Source organism: Astatotilapia calliptera, chromosome 5 (genome assembly GCF_964374335.1).
Source record: "Astatotilapia calliptera chromosome 5, fAstCal68.1, whole genome shotgun sequence".
Taxonomy (NCBI): Eukaryota; Metazoa; Chordata; class Actinopteri; order Cichliformes; family Cichlidae; genus Astatotilapia; species Astatotilapia calliptera.
In genome coordinates, this window is record NC_137426.1 from 30,908,793 (window position 1) to 30,928,985 (window position 20,193).

The window sequence follows — 20,193 nt, forward strand, 5'->3', positions numbered from 1 at the left end:
CTTGACGTTTCAGCTTGTGTGTCTTGTTCAGTGGTGGTCGTCTTTCAGCCTTTCTTACCTTGGCCATGTCTCTGAGTATTGCACACCTTGTGCTTTTGGGCACTCCAGTGATGTTGCAGCTCTGAAATATGGCCAAACTGGTGGCAAGTGGCATCTTGGCAGCTGCACGCTTGACTTTTCTCAGTTCATGGGCAGTTATTTTGCACCTTGGTTTTTCCACACGCTTCTTGCGACCCTGTTGACTATTTTGAATGAAACGCTTGATTGTTCGATGATCACGCTTCAGAAGCTTTGCAATTTTGAGACTGCTGCATCCCTCTGCAAGATATCTCACTATTTTTGACTTTTCTGGGCCTGTCAAGTCCTTCTTTTGACCCATTTTGCCAAAGGAAAGGAAGTTGCCTAATAATTATGCACACCTGATATAGGGTGTCGATGTCATTAGACCACACCCCTTCTCATTACAGAGATGCACATCACCTAATATGCTTAATTGGTAGTAGGCTTTCGAGCCTATACAGCTTGGAGTAAGACAACATGCATGAAGAGGATGATGTGGACAAAATACTCATTTGCCTAATAATTCTGCACTCCCTGTATATGAATCCGATATAGTGTGTTTTTTAATCAAAAAAACTGTTTATTTAATATCTTGCTGCATTTTGTACAAGTTCATATTCAGGTTTAAATAAACAACAACACTAAAGCTATTAGTTATACCTGTATGTAAAAAATACCCTGCACCCAAAATATTTCATGGTTCAGTAATACTGATCAATCAGATAAACTTAAACCTACTCCATCCTTCCTATTCTGGTATTTTAAAGAGTACTTAGCAGAAATATTAAGCAACCTAACTAATAGGGTTGCAAACTCCCAGCAAAAAAAAAAAAAAAAAAATAGGGAACCACCCTCCACCTCTTGATGCTTAATTGACATAATCAACTTTAATTTGATGCAGTGTGAAAAAAATTGCACATAAATAAATTACTTTTTCAAGAATAATTAAATAGATTCAACATCTTTCTTCAACAGAATTGCAGACTGCACAGATGGTATCTTCCCAAAGGAAAAAGTAGCATAGCTTACTAGGGTATATTAGACTTAACAGTTACTATATACAGTAATGGACTTCTATATATTTTACATAAGATTAAAACTTTGGGTGTAAGATTCAAATAATCATTTTTTAAAAGCTTGACATTTTAAATGAGAATAAGAAAGAAAAGTATGTCTTTGTGCCCCCTTTTCCCTGTTCATGCCCTATCGGCCCCCCTGGCTAAACTTTGCTAGATCCGCCCCTGCACAGTTACCAGCCATCAGCTAGAAAAAGATCCTGGTGTACAAAGTAATATTAAATACATTCTAACAACAGCTTATCAAGGTTAAACGTGCTGCTGTTGTTCAGCCGCTGGTTTCCTCTTTCTGGTGCAAAGTGGGCCAAAAACAAAGAAGAGAGAGGACTCTCAAAAGCCAATCAGCTGATCATTAATCAGTTTCATGATTGAAGTAGCAGCAGGAGAGGGAGGGAGGGAGAGAAGAGGCAGTTGCTCCATATATCGGTTGTTAAGCTTAACGCTGGAATGCTTTACAAACATTCAGAGATGAACTTACACAGTTGCTTTACTTCTCTCTGGGAAAACTTCCTCGGAGATGAAATGCTGGTTTGGTAGCGAGGCTCCAAATACACACAGCCGCTCTATCACGTGATGCATACTGCTCCGACGCGTTTTGTGAGGTGCTTTTTTGATATTTAATGGATCGATTACATTTTTTTATTTCTCTCCGATATCCGATGCAGTAATTTACGTCAGTATCGGACCGATATCGATACGTAATATCGGATCGGTCCATCTCTACTTTAAAGGTGACGAAGTGTTTAGGATCCAGGGTCCTTCAATAAACCCTCAAAAACTTTTCATTCCTCTGTGATGCTACGCAAACAAACGAGAGATGTAGTGGATCTGGAGAGACTGGCCCTGTGTGAGACTGATGCAGACACCGTGAGCAGTATTGTGTACTGAACTAGGATTAAAAGAGGGCTGAGTGGAGAAGGCTTGTAATTATTACTGTACTGCCAGACCTGCCATGCTTCTGCTCCTAGCACACTGTTTAGCAAGTGCCCCAGGACACAGAGATTCCTCGATACAAGAAACACACGGATCACAGGCCCAGTGAGACACACCGTGGAAAATGAGACTGCCAGCCATGAATAATTAATTCAATTGTGAATTGGCCGGCTTTTTAAAACCTTTGCCACTATCTTTTTATTCTAACCCTGCTCTACACATGCTGCGGATTAATGCAACTCCCAGTCCCTTCGTGTGTTCCCTGTCTGCTGTTATTACCCTGCCTTCCTCCTCTTGTTATAGAGCTCTCTCGTCCATGTTCTTCAGCTAGCTCTCTAAAGGTTGAAACAGCAAGATTTATATGCCGCCTTGCAATTTTAATTAGTGCAGTAAAAAGCCCCAGAGACATAGCATGCAAACTTTTTTTTTTTGGTCAACATTTCTAAGAATTCATTTCCCTTAATCAAAATGAAAAAAAGATGTAATTCTTGTGCAGTGCAGTAATGAGGCAGAGCGATGATGTTGCTGATGCTCTTCCAAGTGAGTTTTGGGGAAGTTCTTTTATGAATGCACTCATATGCCACTCAATTAATGCAGCTTGAACTGTATACTGTAAAATATCTTTGAACTGGTTTCCATCTTGGTTGGCCCATTTTTCTGGGAATAGTAGCAGCTATTATTCTGGCCTCTATAACAGAGGCACTGCCGGGGTCACTTACTGCCGATGTAGATTTATTGCATACCATCAGTATTCCACCGCGTCTGCTGGCCTCTCAGTTACTCTCCACACTAATGGATTGTCTCGGCTCTTAGCTGAAACTGTTTATAAAAGTTCACTTAGAGTTGGGCAGCTTTACATTAATGGATAGCAAATGATTTCAGTGCAGTGTCTATATTTGCCTGTATCTTTAATTCAGAACAGCTACAAGGGTAAAATTGCACATAGGTTTTGAGTTAGAGTACAACGGCTGGACTGCCTTCATGTCATTTTAATGATTTACTTCCTGTAGCTTTCATACACCTGCTCACCCTTCACAGCCGACACATCCTTTTGTTTTATGTGTCTACACCCGACTTGAAAAATAGCTGCTTCACAGTCTTGGTGTTGCTTAAAATTATTATTGCACCTTCAAAACTTCACACCTGCAAGTAAAGTCAGATTTCTTTTTTGAATTAGTAACGTTTCACTTAGAAAGCAGACGTGATAGGTAAGATTTACAAAGCAATTGTTGGTCATTTTTTTAATATAGCACTCGTCTGACCTCTGAGATTATGTTTAACACGTGACATGTATATGATGTCATCATAAACAGAAACAGAATACAGTGTATGCCACAGGTCGGCGTAACGAGGAGCATAAGATTAGACAACACCTGGGTTAGTAAATATGTTGATACAGTTATCGATGTGAGTTACAAAGACAGGTTGTTAAATGCTGGATTGAATGTCTGTAGACACTGCTTAGGACTGGAAAATGTGCTCTCTGTTTCAGTGCTTTATATTGTTCTACTGTCAGTCAGGAATGAATAGAAGAGCACCATGGTCTTTGTAGTACAGATGCAAATACAACAATTACACAACAGAAGCTACAGAGGTTCTGCGTATTATGTCCCCCATAGTAACCAATCCCATCGCCTGACGCTGACAGTCTGTGTGAATCTCAGTGAAGCTAGGATTTGAAAAGAATCTTGAAATCATTGTTTGAAAGTCGTGAAAACATGAAGGAGTCGATACATTCTTACTGAAACTCAAAGTTAACTGTAGCCAGAGTGTTATTTATGAGCCCATTAGTTTTCCATTGTTTTGGCACAGCTAAAGTTGAGGGCTTTCAGACCTGACGTGCTGCAATCCAACAGATGTGCTTTCTATTAGCTTTCACTGCAAAAAGAATAGTTTCCTTGCACTGTGTGCGTGCAATAGAACCTTTCTGCTCAGAAGGCTTTATTAAGACTTACACAATTGTCACTGTGCCCATCTGTGCTGCCCTTATTTTCTCTTTTTAGCTGAAAGCAAAGTGCTCTCGCAGTCTTTTGGGCAATCCCAGGAGGAGATCAGTGAGGATGAAAGAAAACGAAGGTCAAGAATGTTTATTTCCAAAAACCTAGAGAGACGCGTCTTTTTAGACTCAGGCTCCAACCAGTCTTTAGGAACACAGAGAATGGAGAGATAATGAGAGACAGAGAAAGAGATGATATTTGATCTTAGCCTTGTCAAAACAGAATTAGTAGTTTGCCCAAAACACTCAAGTAGTGTGCTTGAGGGACTCAGCATGGGTGGTATTTGTGTGAAAGATGAATTTTGACCACTTATTCATATTATCTCCTGGTTATGTTTGCTACCTAAAATCTTCAGAAGAGCATTAATAGTAAATGATCGGACTGTGACTGCAGAGCTTCAGTGAAACATTATAAAGCTACAGTGTGTTTCCTTCAAGGTCTGATATGCCACACTGGCTGCGTTTTGGCTTTTTTAATAATACGCTGGCACACCAGTGTTCAACTATGTCACATTTAACCAGTCAAACGCAGCTAACTGCATGTAACGGTTTATCCTTTGGTTTCCTTCTCACGTTTTGGTGGCTAACTCTGGGTTACCCTCAAAGCGTGCCTGTGATCTCTCAGCTGTAGAAGAAGGCTAAATGGAGAATGGGAACTTTCCTGCTGTTTGAGTGAAACCTCTCTGTTTGTCCAAAGGTATCTTATTAGTATATTAGTCTAATTTTTTGGTCTTAGGTGCGATATAAAAGCTTTTTATACTTCTTGATCCTGAAAAATGTTTTCAAATGAGAAATGTGTGATATTAAAAAGATATGACACGGTTTTCAATCATGTGTTATGCTGTTATTCTTATATAAGATGAGCAGTTATGTGTGTAAAATGTGGTTTGTGCATGACTGTTGCAGTTTAGCACTGCTTGGGTTCGCTTCAGTGAAGTATGTAATGGCCTACAGTCAGCACAAGCGTAATGCATGGGATCTGATCTTTACTGTGCATCCTCATTTAGTAGCTACTGAGGCAGAGGGGGAGTAAGGGTGTGAAAGAACGCCGCGCAGAGAGTCAACAACTAAACATGAAGTGAAACATTTCTTAAAAACAAGGGAAAAATGGCTCACTTAAGTAAGCTAACTATACCAACTACTTCCCTGTGGAGTAACCCTGCATTATATCCCAGTAGCAGCTAAAATAATCCCCACTTACGTGCTTCAAAAAGCACTTTCAGCACTGCCTTTAGTCTAATCCCTGGCTTTTCCAGGCACTGCAAGAGTTTCATCAAGCACAAAGAACTAAAACGACTCATTTCCTGACGGCCTTGCCTGGCTGAAGGAGGTATTGCACTTGCTTAATAAGCCTCCATCTTTTTTCACTATCCATCTTCTGTCCTGTAAATCCTCACAGCACTAGCAGAAATTCCTTGGTGATATAGTACTGTGTCCCGAGGTGGGCCCACAGCAGAGTCACAGCACACAGTGGCACATAAAGCATTAAGAGCCATTGAGTAGTGCTCCCCAGAGGCAGATAACAGTCAGAACACGGGGCGATAATGCTTGAATGTTGCTGATGCCGGTCGATTGAAATGGATCCATTATGCAGCCTCTGTTATGTGATATAGCAAGCATCCTGCTATTTCTGCTTCAAGTGCTTGACAAGTTCTTCTTCCATTACATTGCTTCATGAGTTCTTTGAAGAATTACATTATCTGGTGTTGAATTTTTTGCGTATGTTCTCCCTTGTGCTTCTTGTGGCTTTGCAGGCTCAAGATAAAGTTTTTCAAAAACCGCAAAGGTTAATTTTCTGGATTACTTCATGCAATTCATTTCTCAAAATTGCGTGCCCACTCTCTTCTTCTCATGTGCATTTTTCCTAGAATGTCACGACTGTGGCTACTTGCTGAACGTAGCCATAATGTATTTTTCAGACATGTTTTGGCCTTTTTCGGTCTGCTAAACCTACTCAGAATGTCCTCCATTTAAACCACCATCCCTGCAGAACTTTCCTTTCATCTTTGCAGCGCAATTTTACTGAGCCACAGCATTGATATACAATGTACTGAGAGTGAGAGAAAGAGAGGGAGCCAAAAAAGGTCAGCTCCTCTCACTGACTGCACAAGTCAGTGTTGTGCTTCAGTTAAGAAAAGGAAGGGAAGTGAGCACAAAGTTTTCTCTTCACAGTTTTCTCAGCTGAGCCTTGTTCATTTAGATTGGATATCAGAAGCTGCAGAAGACAAATTTCCTTCTTACATAGTAAGAAGGTTCTCATTTTCCCTACTACCCTGCGTCACAAAGTGACAATACAAATGGTTGCTTCATGGATAGGAAATATATATTTTATACCGTATGTTCATCTCTAGAAAATGCTGTTCAGGCATTTTCCACTACTGCTTTACATTCCTAGTTTTGCAAAGAGGATATTTATGCGAGTCCAGTCAGCAAGCATGCAGTGTTGTGGTTGCTGGCCCCAAGGTATCTGCACTGGATTAATAAGTAGTATGATTCCTTTTTAAAAACACTAGTAGACACAGAGAGAGTCACTGCTTTCTCTCAGGATTTCTTGAATATATCAAGGGATTTCATCCACATTCTTGCTGATTCCATTTCTTTTGGTTTTTGGAGGGCATTTTTCTTCGCATTGGTTGTTCAAAACACAATAAAATTACATTTCTCAATATGTTAGGATTCTCATACCATAGGCATCCTCATGACTTATGTTGATGCAGAGAGCTATTCTTTAACACAGTTTTTAACCACTGGAGGCAGTGTTGCCAATCAATGAGCACAAGTGTCTCCATTTCTCAGGTATTAAAGGTGCTAAATTAGCGAAACACAACACTACTTATGTTTTCACAAGATTTACTACCATGTGATATAGAGGGTATTACTCAGGCAGATGCGGTCACATAAATCTATAGAGTCTATGGGGAATGAGGAAAATAATGATAAAAGAAGTTTCCATTTGTGGTCCACTTTTTTTTTTGATCCAGGTAGTTTATTAAAATTATTTTTCCAACAGTTAAACACATAAGCATATACCAATAAATGTACAACATTGCTCCCACCTCTCAATAACAGATCTCAAGTGAAAAATAAAATAGTGATATATATACTCAGAGTACACACAAAACTATAGGCATGCAAGACAATGGGCCACTGGGCTATATACATTCAACATAACAGAATCATGATTCCATATCACAGGATGACATTTTGTCAATATAACTAATGACCGGTTGCCAGGAAGGATGAAATTTTCCAGCACACCCTCTGATGGTGAACTTAATCTTCCTTAGATGAACATCACGTCTCTAATCCACAGGCCAAATGTTGGGGGCCGGGGGTCCTTCCACTTGGTGAGAATAAATCTTCTGGCCAGCAGAGAGGTGATAGAGCAAGTTTATTCAGGGATGCTTCAGAGGGAATCACACCAAACATTTAAATCAGAGGGGTTGGCTGGATCGTTTGTCCTGTTATGTTGGAGTTAGTCTGAAAGGTTGAGCTCCATCCATGTAACTTGTGTAAAACATGTAAAACATGTGCAGCAGAGTGGCTGGAGCTGTCTTACCCAGGCCGCATGTGGGGTCCAAATCAGTGGAGATGATGTACAACCTTAAAATGTATAACAGATCGCCTGATGAGTTGGAGATATTCATTGAAACTTGTAGCCAAGTTGTCTCGGGTATTGTTTCTCCTAGTTCCCCTTCCCATCTATGCTTAAGGCCCTCTAAGGTAGTCAGCTTGTGGTCATTAAACACTGTATACATTTTACCAATGATCTTCTTTGAGTCCGTTTTGTTTTTAATTATCAGGTCCAGCAGAGAAGTGGACGGGTGCATAGGGAAACACTCAGAATTAGATGAGACAAAACATCTAATTTGCAAATATCTAAAAGACTTAAATCAACGTAAATTAAAACTTTTTGAGAAAGCTTTTTTCAAAAGAAACAAACCTCTTATCTATATACAAATTGTTGAAAGACCGTATCCCACACTCCAGCCAGCCGTGAAATGCTTCGTCCATAACCGAGGGTGTAAACAGGTGGTTTTTCCTTATTGGAGCACCAAGTCACAACTCAGTAAGATTAAAGGCTTTTCTGAATGAATAACAACACGGTTGTGTGTATATGATGGTTTTTAAGTGGTCCACTTTTTGCCCCAATTCTAGTGTTGAGTCGTTTTGAGCAAGTTCTGGTTGTGTTAAGCATTATGCATGGAGAGCAAATGAGGAAACTAGTCTGATGAAGTCTGGAAACCGTTGGGTTTGTTTGGAATTAATTTAGTTTTGATTTTGCTTTTTTAACCCAAATTCTCTGGCACCCCAAAACTAGTGAATGTGTTCCCAGATTGATAGGAATATTGATAAGCATTTACTGCTGCATAACTTTATTTAAAAAGTACAACAGTTAGAACACTTTTTAGTGTGTTGCCACTGAGCATCATGTATGGCTTTTAGTTTGCTTGAGTTTAGGTCCTTGTGGAATAAATGCTGTTGTTGTCTGGTTATTGATGTCTTTTTGAATGAGTTGGAGTGATAGGAGGGACTAGACTGAGGTTATTCGATGCCTGGCCTTATATTCTAAAACTCTGAGTCATGTGCTTGATACACTGTTATATTTGTGACGATCCCTAATCTCTTTTTCATTACCAGTTTCAGACGACGCAGAGATACATTTCTTGTTAAACTAGTGAATTTATTAATTGTGTGTAACAGCTTTCTCTTTTGTGTTTGATCTGTTTGATTTGTGTCTGATTTGCTATGAAGATTACTGAGAAGAGTTAGAGTTGAGGTTTGAGATAATTAAAGACACGTAAAAAAGCTGATTGAAGTCTGTGAAGTGTTTGAAGATGGATTGGGAATTTTGACTTCAGACACAATTTTGCATTTGGCCATAAACAAAAATACACATGCTAACCGCAGCGAACCATGAAAATTCAGAAACAGCTCGGCTTGTCACGGTCTTGGTCTTGGGTTCGCTGCTCCTGACTTTACTGTGCGGAGAGAAGATTACAAAGAAAAAAATCATTTCTCCTTTGATCTCTACAATAATTATTACACCTCAGCTGCAAATAAAACCTTTAATGTGTAGCAGTGATGTGTAGTGACTTTTGTAATAAAGCAAGCAGAGAGAAATACAAATAAACAAAATAAAATAAAGTCTTCCACTACTTTTTATTAAGAAAATGGACCACATTTAAAAAGTGCATGATTTTATGATGCCTGCCTGGCATCTTTCTGTGTTATATAAAATATTATCACTTCAATAGATATTGTCAAAACATTTATCATTAGCTGACAATGAGTGCTGGAGGATTTTTTAAATCATAGAATCCTTTACTAAAAATAGGAAAACTGTGAAAACTTGCCAACATAGAATTATGTTACGCACCCCCCCCCCCCCCAAAAAAAAACAAAACAAAAAACAAAACAAAACAAACAAGTTTGAAATTGAAACTGTTAAAGAGAGTCACAGAAATACTGTAACGCAATTAGATATTAAAGTGCTGATTTAGAGCTTAGAAAATACTTGAATTCCCTCAATTCCCTCTCTGGGTGCTCTGCCGATATTTGCTGGTTCCCTTTCTTGATTGGAAATGCTTCAGTTGTTGTGGGATTCACCTTACTGGGCTCTGTGTTTGAATTAACCGTTAGTCCTGCTGCTCCCTGACCCCTGTGTTTTGTAAGTTTCTGCCCACGGAAAAGTGCTGGTATATTCAGTGCAGACTTTTCAAAATTATGAGCTGTAACATAAAGGTAGGACTGTGTAGCAGTTATGCCTTTATTCTTATTAATGCTGGATCATGAAAGCTCTGTTTAGCAAGTTTAAAACAATCTGTGGCACTCATACTGCCTCTGGTGACTCTTTAGTGCTCACACTTTGGAAATGCTTTCTCAGCATTTCTGGAATAATTATTTTATGGCTGAGGGAGGGATATGTTGCAGCCAAGTCATCGTCCAGTGTAAGATTAAGGATCTGTGTGAGGGAATAAATCAGCAGTAGTTGGAATGACCTGACAAATTGCAATGATTTTAATCTTTATTCTTATTTATTTCGCTCTGTCTTTTTTTATACCACAGGTCAGGAGTGGCCATGCCATTTGGCTGTTTAACAATCGGGGAAAAGAAGGATTACCACAGTCCTTCGGACGTGACAGATAAATATGACCTGGGTCAGATCGTTAAATCGTAAGTATCTCGGAAGGTTTTTGCTTTTGAATTTGAATTATGCTTCCATTATGTTGTTTAAGAAAAACTGAAGTGCTGTGAAAATCTTTTCAGGGAAGAGTTCTGTGAGATATTCAGGGCCAAGGACAGAACTACAATGAAGATGTACACATGTAAAAAATTCCTGAAAAAGGATGGGAGGAAAGTCCGTAAGGCTGCAAAAAACGAGATTGCCATATTGAAGATGTGAGTTTTTCATCTGATTCATCTTGCTGTGTGACTCTTGCTTTATATTTAATTTTACTGAAAATGATTTCACAGAAAACATCTTTTTATGAAGAAGAAGAAACAGCTCAGTGCTCTTTAAGAAAGCAGAAAAGTGAACTTCATTCTGCTGAGTGATCATATGCAGTCACTTTTTAAAGCCTTTATTATCAGAGATTTTCCTTCAGCTTCTCTTTGATGATCTGACTTTCTGGTAAAGCCCACATTAGCATAACCTGAGCCTTATCAAACAATTTGTCGCTGTCAGCAAGCAAAGCAGTAGAGTGAGATTACCATAAAAGTGCTTTTTTTTTTATAAGGAGCCTTTGAAAACACCGATTATTCCATTCAAAATTAGACTTTAATAACAGGGATGTGCACTGCATCCACATTTCATGTTGTAGTCATCAATGAAGGGGGTTGAGCAGTAAGATGACAGTGTCAAAGCCTGTGAATAATTGCTGGCAAAACATCAAATTACATTTTGAAGAGACAAATGTGGGCTGACATTACAAAAGAAAAGAATGAAAATGGGAAAAAAAGAGATTACTCTTTCAAGTTACCTTCTTCCATTTGTTTTGTTGTTACGCAAGAGAACGTTCAGTTGTATGTTCTGTCAGTTTAGCTTCTTCTTGTTTAGTTTCATGTTTTGGTTCCCCTGTAAATATCCTGGATTTGAGATTTAAATCTCAGTTTAACATGTGATGCAGCCATAGTTTAATACGGGAAAAGTAACAGATCTAGTAGTAGATCTAGTACACGTCTAATTGGGTTGGTATGGAAACATTAAAGAGGTATTAATGATCAAAGAACTGACCTCACAGGCCATTGTTCATTCTGTTGTGCTAGTTTCAGTCATTGTGCAAAGGTACTGTTTATAAGGTTGGGGAAACCTGCAGTCAGCTGAGACTGAAGAAGTCACTTGGACGAGTGGTGAAATGTTTCTCCCACTGAAAAAGCTAAATCCAGTTGAACAGAATTCTCTTTTTCTTTTACTTGGATGATTGAGTTTGCATCAAGACATTGGGTATAGCTACTTAGATTTGCATGATCCAATATCATTTTAAAATAGTATATACTATTCCTTACCAGAAATGCTCAACAGCATACACCTTAGTATCTTCTGGAAATATTTTTGTATCATACTGTAAAACATAAACTGTCACTATGAAGCTGGACATTGTTCATTTGGGGGTGTTTGAGGATTGACTCACTTTTGGAACCAACCTCAGGTAGCCCTTCCAGGAAGTGCAGTTTTTAGGCATCATTGATTATTTTAAAACTAAACTAAATATTCCAGTCCTAAACAACAACAGAAAAAAATAGTGTTTATCTGCTTTAATAAGTTGTTACAGTAGCTAATAGCTGGTCTGTAATATACTGGACTGCATCTACTTTCTGCCATTTATTTCATGGCAGGTTTGAAAAAGAACATTTATATAACACATGATGAGTATGTGCTCTTTAAAAATTCTCCAGTACTTCACAGCTTGTGTCTGGATTCTGATTCAGACATGTAAATTATGGTTACAAAACACACACCTGTGATGCACGATGAAAATCATTCATAAATGTCCCAAATCTCAATTTTCCATTCACAAAATTAACTTTGTGCTTGGAGTGATTGAATAAGGAAGCAATTAAAGACAGAGCTTTTTAGCAGACTTCCACAGTCAGCACTGTGGAAAAATGATCATGAAAATAACCAGTAGGCTCGTGAATGTCCTTCAGAGTTTCTTGCATGTTGCTGTGGTTGTTGAAGGCATAGTCAATGCTCATGATATAAATGTTTGAGATATATGCCCATATGGATACATCAGATTACACAAATCTGCGTATCTATGGGAATTTAAATATGTCTTGCATATTTAAATATGTCTTGTTCCCTCTCTCAGATTTCAGAATGCATGTTGTTTATGTGCATTAAAATGAAAAGGTATTTACATTAGCCTTCTAAAAGAATGAATGACTCAGATCTTATCTGATATTTGACTTGATTCTCTTCTTGTGTCTTTTGACACATCTTTTCAGGGTAAAGCATCCCAATATTCTCCAACTGGTGGATGTCTTTGAGACCAAAAAAGAGTACTTCCTCTTCCTTGAACTGTGAGTTCCGATGTCTGATGAGCCAAGGGAAAACCTTTCTGCTTGTCTTGACCGTAACTTAAACTTGAAATGTATGTGTTTATATTGTTGATACTTGTGGTGAATGAGCCCAAGGTCCTGTAGATACAAGAACAGCTCCAGTCACTTGGTATTCATTGTGAAATTAGCTCTTTCATGATTTTGTAATCTTGTGTACTGTATTCCATGGAATTCCAGAACGTGGGATTCTTTTTTTGTGATTTAAAAAGCTTTTGGTTATACGGAAATCTTTTATGCAATCTTGTTAAATAATAATCAAATTAGGATGTCTTTATTTCAGTTTAAATTACAGATGTATTTTTTTTTCTTTTTTCTAAACTGTTAATAGTAGAGAGCAAAGGAAGAAAAAGAATAGGCCAAGACAGAAAAGTTTTTAGTAAATCTTAAATTTAAACTGTTCGTTAAAGCTTTCACTACTGAAATTAAATTACATTCCTAATTTCCAACAACTTCCACAGTGCAACAGGCAGAGAGGTGTTTGACTGGATCCTGGATCAAGGCTACTATTCAGAGCGGGACACCAGCAATGTGGTACGCCAAGTGTTGGAGGCGGTTGCCTACCTCCACTCACTCCACATTGTTCACAGAAATCTCAAGGTAATATGCTTCAGGATATCAAGTCGCATCATCAAATCAGAAGTATTCAAAACAACATGACTGTACTGGAGTTCATTAAAAGAGACAAGAATATACAAAGAATATCATTTTTAAACACATGTCCTCAGTTAATCAGTTAAAAGCTGTTTTCATCACATTGAAATAAAGAGTACGATGTAAAAAGGTTTCCAGCAACTTTCAGTCCAGTTTTACTAAATGGCTAAATGACTTTTCCCTGAAAAACCAAACTGAAAGACATTTCTGCACCGTTATCAGTTTTCTCAACAACAAACCTCAGCTTAGAGAAAAGGTGTGCAATCCAAAACATCTGCTTCTTGGAATTAATTTCCCTTTCTGCCAAGCTACCTGCTACTGTGCATAGTCACAATTGTTCCACCCTCTGACAGCTGCCTCCTGCAGCGGGATGTTGCACACACCACTTTTCTTTCTTAAAAATGACGTATTTAATCTCATTACACTGAAAAATGGTGAGTTTCAGGTTTGTTTTCTTAAGAGAGCATCTCATAGGTTATGTATGTCCTTCACAGCATAGAAAGAAGAGAGCAGGCACAAACATCTAGTATTATTTTTCCCCCAATGCTAAGCCACCTCCATATGATGCTGGTACAAATGTGTTCATTTGTAGATAACACTAAGGAAACGAGGCTTTCAGGATCAATGACGCCTTTTTATTGACTTGTTTTTCTGTAATGTTGCTTTTTGGTCGTCTTTTATTGTTATTAAAGCTTTTGTTGTCTTTATTCTTTTATTTGAATTTTTTGTTCGTTTGTTTTAATTTCACTTTTAAGCATTACAACTTTTTCTTCTTCATCTTAACTAGTTTAATTGTGTTGTCTTACTTATCATAAATCTCAGACCATATGAGATAATGTTTAGTCCTTGTAACCTCTTGTTGATAAAGTTAGCATTTTTCTACAAGATAGCATCATTGCACCATGATAGCAAGATAGCAGCACCTTAATTTCTCACCAAATACCTCCAAAAATAATGATTATAGGCTTCATAAAACTAAGACACTACAATATAGTAACCATGCCAAACATTAGAGTGTTATCATTATGAGCAGTGAGAGGGATAGCATTAGCATGTAGCTAAAAACCACTGTCTTGCAACTCATTAGTATGCAAATTTGAGACAATTAGAGAACGGTAGGTGTTGTATGATTTTGGACTTTTAAATGTGTGTCAGTGACAAATGCTGTGAAAACTGTTGAAATCCCACTTCGTAATACATAATTAAACATTTACATCGTTTAAGTCTTCTCTTTATTTTTGTTTTGAAACCACTGGAAATTTAAACTCGCTTTTTTTAATGCCTTAAATATGAATATTACATCAGCTAAAAAACGTCACTTTTCACAGTTGGAGAACCTGGTTTACTACAACCGCCTGAAGAACTCAAAAATAGTCATCAGTGACTTCCATCTTGCCAAGCTGGAGAACGGACTAATCAAAGAGCCCTGTGGGACGCCAGAGTATCTGGGTGAGAATATTAAATTTCACAACATGCAAATGAGGCAGTGCTTGTTCTGGTTTACAGACGTGTAGAAATTTAGTGAATGTCTTTTTTTCTGGTGCAGCTCCAGAGGTAGTTGGCAGACAGCGATATGGCAGACCTGTGGACTGCTGGGCAACAGGCGTCATCACGTATATTTTGTAAGTTATGTTTATGAGACTTAAAGGCTTATTCTCAGTCACATGTGGAAATTTGATTGATCTGTAATGCTCTGTTACAGCATAAGCTTGTTTAAATATGGGATGAAGGCTTTTTTTGGACTCCACATATTCACTCTTTTTTCACTCTATCCTACATCAGGCTGTCAGGCAACCCACCTTTCTACGATGAAACTGATGATGATGATTATGAAAACCATGACAAGAACTTGTTCAGAAAGATCCTAGCAGGAGATTATGAGTTTGACTCTCCGTACTGGGATGAAATCTCTGATTCAGGTACTTTTAGGATAAAGATAACATTGTGAAGCAACACACTGACAGCTTGCTCGGTAAACATTTCAGATTTGGAGAGTTTTCTCCTCTTCTTTCCGCTAGAGTGTTCAAACATATGTCATATTTATGTTCTCGTCTGTCGGGGGAATATACCTGTTCTTTGTTGAGTTTCTTCTGTACGATATTTTTCTTTGACAGCTAAGAGTTTGGTTGCTCGTTTGATGGAGGTGGATCAAGACCAGAGACTGACAGCCCAGGAGGCTATAAACCATGAATGGTAGGCAACGGAGCTTTGATAAATTGTGCATTTAAATGAAAGGACTCTGATCCGACCATATTAATTTGACCTGAAAGACTTCTCAAAAGTTCATTTTGTTTTTTGGTAGAATCATGCAAAGAAACAGTGGTTAGCATTTCCAGGATTGTTACTGTCCTGAGCATTATTTGCACTTTCTCAGTGCACTCTCTGACAGTCAAATTCTGCACAGGTGACAGCGACACATCAAGCAAAAATATTTATTATAAATGTTTTTTTTAAGCATATAGATGTTCACTATAGGTGCAACAATATTTGTGCAATGTTTGATTCAGATTAGCCCACCCATTAGGGAGCAGATAGGGTACAGACAGATATATATACATATACTACGATCATTATAGTAGGATTATTAGCGGTTAGCCAATTATTATTGGCTGCGTCTGAGACAAAGATCAGGCACAAACAGTCTTAAAACTTGGTTCCCTGAAAATATATTGATTAACATTCTTCTGAATCCCATTTGCATGTCTAAATGTGCTTTAATTGGAGTTACCTGTTACATTTCTCTATAAATATAATCTCATGTTATCAAGTTGACTTTATTACCTGTATACAGCATTTTTTTAGCTTCCCAGTTACCACTGCTTATTTATATTTCACAAGTCTAACCTATGAACACAAATAGACTGTCAATGCCAAATTCCTGAAGAAAAATAGCCAAGATAAAAATGATCCTTAAAGGTTATTTTGTCCTTAGAAAAGTTTGCCAATCGATAAAACAAACAGCAAATTGAGTTATACTGTGTGTAGCAGCCCGTGGCACATGAAGGTAAGGATAATGTGAATCTCTGTTGTGAAGTTGTATTTCTCCTGTTTTGTGCAACAGGATCTCTGGTGGTGCAGCCTCAGATAAGAACATCAAGGAAAACGTGTGCGCACAAATAGAAAAGAACTTTGCCAGAGCTAAATGGAAGGTGAGCCCTTTTGTTCTCTCTTTCCGGAAGCTTTTTTTCTTTTTCAAAACGTTCGACAATAGTTCTACTGTCTTTGAACAAGGATATACAGCAGCACGGTACAGTGTTGTGTAACTGTTAGTTGCATTTTTTGGGGGGGGTTATAGCATCAATTTGAGTTCAGTTTGATCTTAATTCTCCCACAGAAAGCTGTTCGGGTCACCACCATCATGAAGAGACTGAGAGCACCTGAGCACAGTGACGCAAAGGCGGCAAACCCTGCAGCCGGGGCCCCAGCAGACTCCACAGCTCCCCAGGCTGCTGCCGACCCTCCTGCTCCTTCATCTGCCACAGCACCTGAGGGTTCAACCGCTCCGGTCACAGAGCTCCCCGCCGGAGCGGAGAAAAGTCAACCGGCACCAGAGGCCTCGGCCGGGGTGGCGCCCTCAGCCGAAGACCATCAGCAGCCCAGCCCGGCTCCACATGGGGACGAGCCCGCATCGCGTTGCAACGGTGAAGCTTCAGCTGCCCTTCACACACCTGCTGAAGCTGGTGATGAGCAGGGTTAAAAACCAACCTCCCACCCCCGCGCCCTGTTTGACTTCTGCAGTCCCCACCTACTCCTGCACACTGTACATTAGCTGCTAGCATGGTGACACTGACTCTGCTTCTCTTTCACTTGCAGCATTAGTATCATCTCATGGAAGCTGTGTGCTACCTTTCCTGAGCCTGACTGCTACGTTGCCTTGGCTTTTTCTGTTTTGTTTTTTTACCCATGTACGGTGCTTTTTTTCCCCTGACCTCCCCCAGTGTGCGTCAGATTATATAAACACTAACTTCAAAATCTTTAGTTTTAGGGCTAAAACGATTTGCTGTCAAGCTGTGGCTTGCAGCTAACATTTTCTTTCCATTTCTTCTCATAGTGATAAGAGAATAATGGAAGACATAATTGTGCTGAAAACAGCTTTGATTCCTCTTTAATGAGCCGACTTGGGAAACTTCTCCCTGCAGTTATCCTCGCAATTCCAGTATTTGTTTGTAGAATCGGTAGAAAAGTTTTGCTTCTTAACATTCGCACCTGAAGAATATCACGAGCACTTCTCTCACTTGACACATATGGCTATCTTTACCGTCTGTTGTATTCTCCACTTACCAGTTAATGGGCTTTTAATCAGCGACTGGGAGTTTTTAAGCCAGTGTTGTTTAGAACGAGGCAGCTGCACACATAAGCACACACAGACACTATCTTTCTTTGCTAAGTTCCTGCTCAGGAAAGAACCTCATAGCTGTAAGTGTAAAGATTCTGTACATAGAGACCTTTGTAGAAGTAGCCAAAACAGCATGCTTTCTCACTTTTGCTGTTCATTTTACACCCACTTGGTGGATAAAGATGTGCTACAGCCAGCTTTGTCTTATCACAGGCCACAGCATTGTCGTCTCTTGCCACAAGCCATGTGAAGGCTAATGTTCTTTTCAAAAGCATACTGTACATTACGCTATCAACTGCTGCTGTTCCTTTGGCGCCCCCGCTGTTAATGTGAAACAACCCCACCACTCTTTTCCTCCCATTTTTACATAGCAGTTCTATGCATCCAAATTTTTTTGTAGCTTTTCTTTTTTAGACGCCCTCGTGACATCCCGCCATCTTTGACTTGTTCAAAACATTTGCGTTCAGATACCGACTCAAAATACTTCATGCACTGTGGTGACTTTGCTGTAATTAGGGCACCATCACTTACTCTTTGTTGACCTGTATTGTACTGAGATGTGCAACCACATATTTACACTGTGTTTTTTTTTACTATTTCTATTATGTATTTATTTAAAACTTTATGTACATGATCATTTTGCTTTTTTCTGTTTCTTTTTATTTATTTGGCTCTTACTCTCTCTTTTTATTTCATAGATTTTTCAGCTTATACTTGATAAACAGTAATAACAATCTCATCTTTTCTTATCACTGATCCCCTTGAGTTTTAATAATGAGCTACAGAAGGAAACCTCTGTAATCACTCTAGTGGAGTTAGAGCAATATTTGACTGGCTGCAGAAACTGTGATTCCTGGTGTCCTTTCGATACAGTCCACATACCTGTAAGTAGAAGTCTGTAGTCCTTTCTCAGCTGTCAGGCCCATGAGGGCCACTGACCTACATAGACACTGACATATGGCTGCTGTCAAATTCATATGTGTCTCTCAATGGGTGGACTGTAAGTTCCCATGAGCCCGAAACACGGGCCACATGAAGACAGTAGCCACTCTGCCAGTGCTATGACTTAATTCAAGTGTAGTATGTCATGGCTTATGCACAGCCAGCTTGTCTGATTTCCCCACTCTGTTGTCAAGAATATTTACTGTGCACACCTGTCCAATTATATAATAAAAAGATATATTTCTCCATTTGAAACTAAATGGGAAGAAAAAAGAAAAGGTTTACAATAGAATCTCAAGTTTGACCTTTTTTTGTTACAGTCGTTTACTCATAAAAGTATCTCTTTGAATGTGTTTAAAGTAGATTAGTCGAAGCATCGTTCAGATTGCATCACCATCTTTCTTACATTGTTTAGGATGAATATTTCATCTTTAAAAAGATGCTTAGTCAGAAAGATATCAGATTTTTTTAATGTGAATAGATTATTTCATGTAGTGTGTTCTCTTTGTTTAGATGGCAAATAAATACTGTTCATATACTGTTGCACAGTTTGAAGCAATGCTTTTTCCCAATACATACTCATAAACCCTGTATTTAATAACCCATGTCTGTTCATTTTGCCGAGCACTTCCAGGTGTATTCGTAGATGTGATGTTGCCAGGACCAGTGATCATCTGTAGGTCCTGTCCTGCATTTGTGAGCTCTGTACTGTACTCTTTGACTGAGTTGATGACTTTGATGGTAATAAAATTGGATTCATCTGTTTATCCATGTGCGATCAGCTCTTATTTCTCGTCCAAGCGCAAAGATTGTGTACAGCATCTTTCAAACCAGTGAAGATTATTTTGAGAAAATGTGGGAAAGAGCCTGCGTCATTACACTCTGCTTTCCCCTTAACCCGGAGGAGAGCATCTGTGTTACACGCGCTCAATTAGCACCAGCTTAGCACCCATCCTCGTGGGGTGTGAACTCGTGTTTCGAAAAATCCCAGCAGTGCCATTTGGTGACACTTTCCAAGACACTTGAATTGCATCACACTGGAATAATAATGCAGAGAGCTCACTCTCCAGGCCCTCCGGGGTTTAAATAGGCTTCCTCTAGTGAGACTTTCTCTTTTTAATGCCCATTCTGCAATAGTATGCAGCCATTGATAGAGCCATCAGGGCTCAAGGGGATCCTAACTCTGTCTTTTTGTCATTGGATGACTTCATTAAAAATGGTAGGATGAGAGAAGCGTCTTTTTCCTCACTCTCTCAAGCAGTTGCGTGGAGATGAAATGCCAGTGATCAGAGTCCGTCCTTGCTGAGAGGAGAAGAGAAATTCATATGGAATACAAAAAATGTTCTTCCTCTGGGCAAAGCTTACATATAAGCTAAAAGCTAAGACAATAACTGCACATTGGGAACTAAATTTTGTGCAATAATGTGCAATTACAGCAACAAGCAAGAATGAATCTCTTCTTTTTATCGATGGTCTTTTTGGTCTTTTTGTCGATGTTACTACCTCTTCCTCAATCTGGTAGTGATTAACAGATGTGCTGTAGACTCAGTTATTGGCATGCAGGTTAAAAAGAAAATCAAACAAATCATTCCCATATGAACTTGCTTACCTCCCTCTCACTCTAAAATCCTACA

At 38.9% G+C, this 20,193-nt stretch overlaps 1 protein-coding gene across 1 annotated transcript in view; it reads left to right on the top strand.

The window, feature by feature from the left end:
* Positions 1 to 19,326, top strand: part of LOC113022918 (caM kinase-like vesicle-associated protein) — a 53,798-nt gene extending 34,472 nt beyond the window's left edge. The window contains exons 2-11 of the mRNA XM_080302062.1: positions 10,135 to 10,242; positions 10,336 to 10,467; positions 12,517 to 12,591; positions 13,089 to 13,227; positions 14,610 to 14,730; positions 14,828 to 14,903; positions 15,064 to 15,200; positions 15,396 to 15,474; positions 16,343 to 16,430; positions 16,616 to 19,326. Coding sequence (XP_080158188.1) covers positions 10,148 to 10,242; positions 10,336 to 10,467; positions 12,517 to 12,591; positions 13,089 to 13,227; positions 14,610 to 14,730; positions 14,828 to 14,903; positions 15,064 to 15,200; positions 15,396 to 15,474; positions 16,343 to 16,430; positions 16,616 to 16,978 — 1,305 coding nt within the window. The 5' untranslated portion in view covers positions 10,135 to 10,147 and the 3' untranslated portion in view covers positions 16,979 to 19,326. The remainder of the gene's footprint in view (positions 1 to 10,134; positions 10,243 to 10,335; positions 10,468 to 12,516; positions 12,592 to 13,088; positions 13,228 to 14,609; positions 14,731 to 14,827; positions 14,904 to 15,063; positions 15,201 to 15,395; positions 15,475 to 16,342; positions 16,431 to 16,615) is intronic.
* Positions 19,327 to 20,193: the final 867 nt, after the last annotated feature.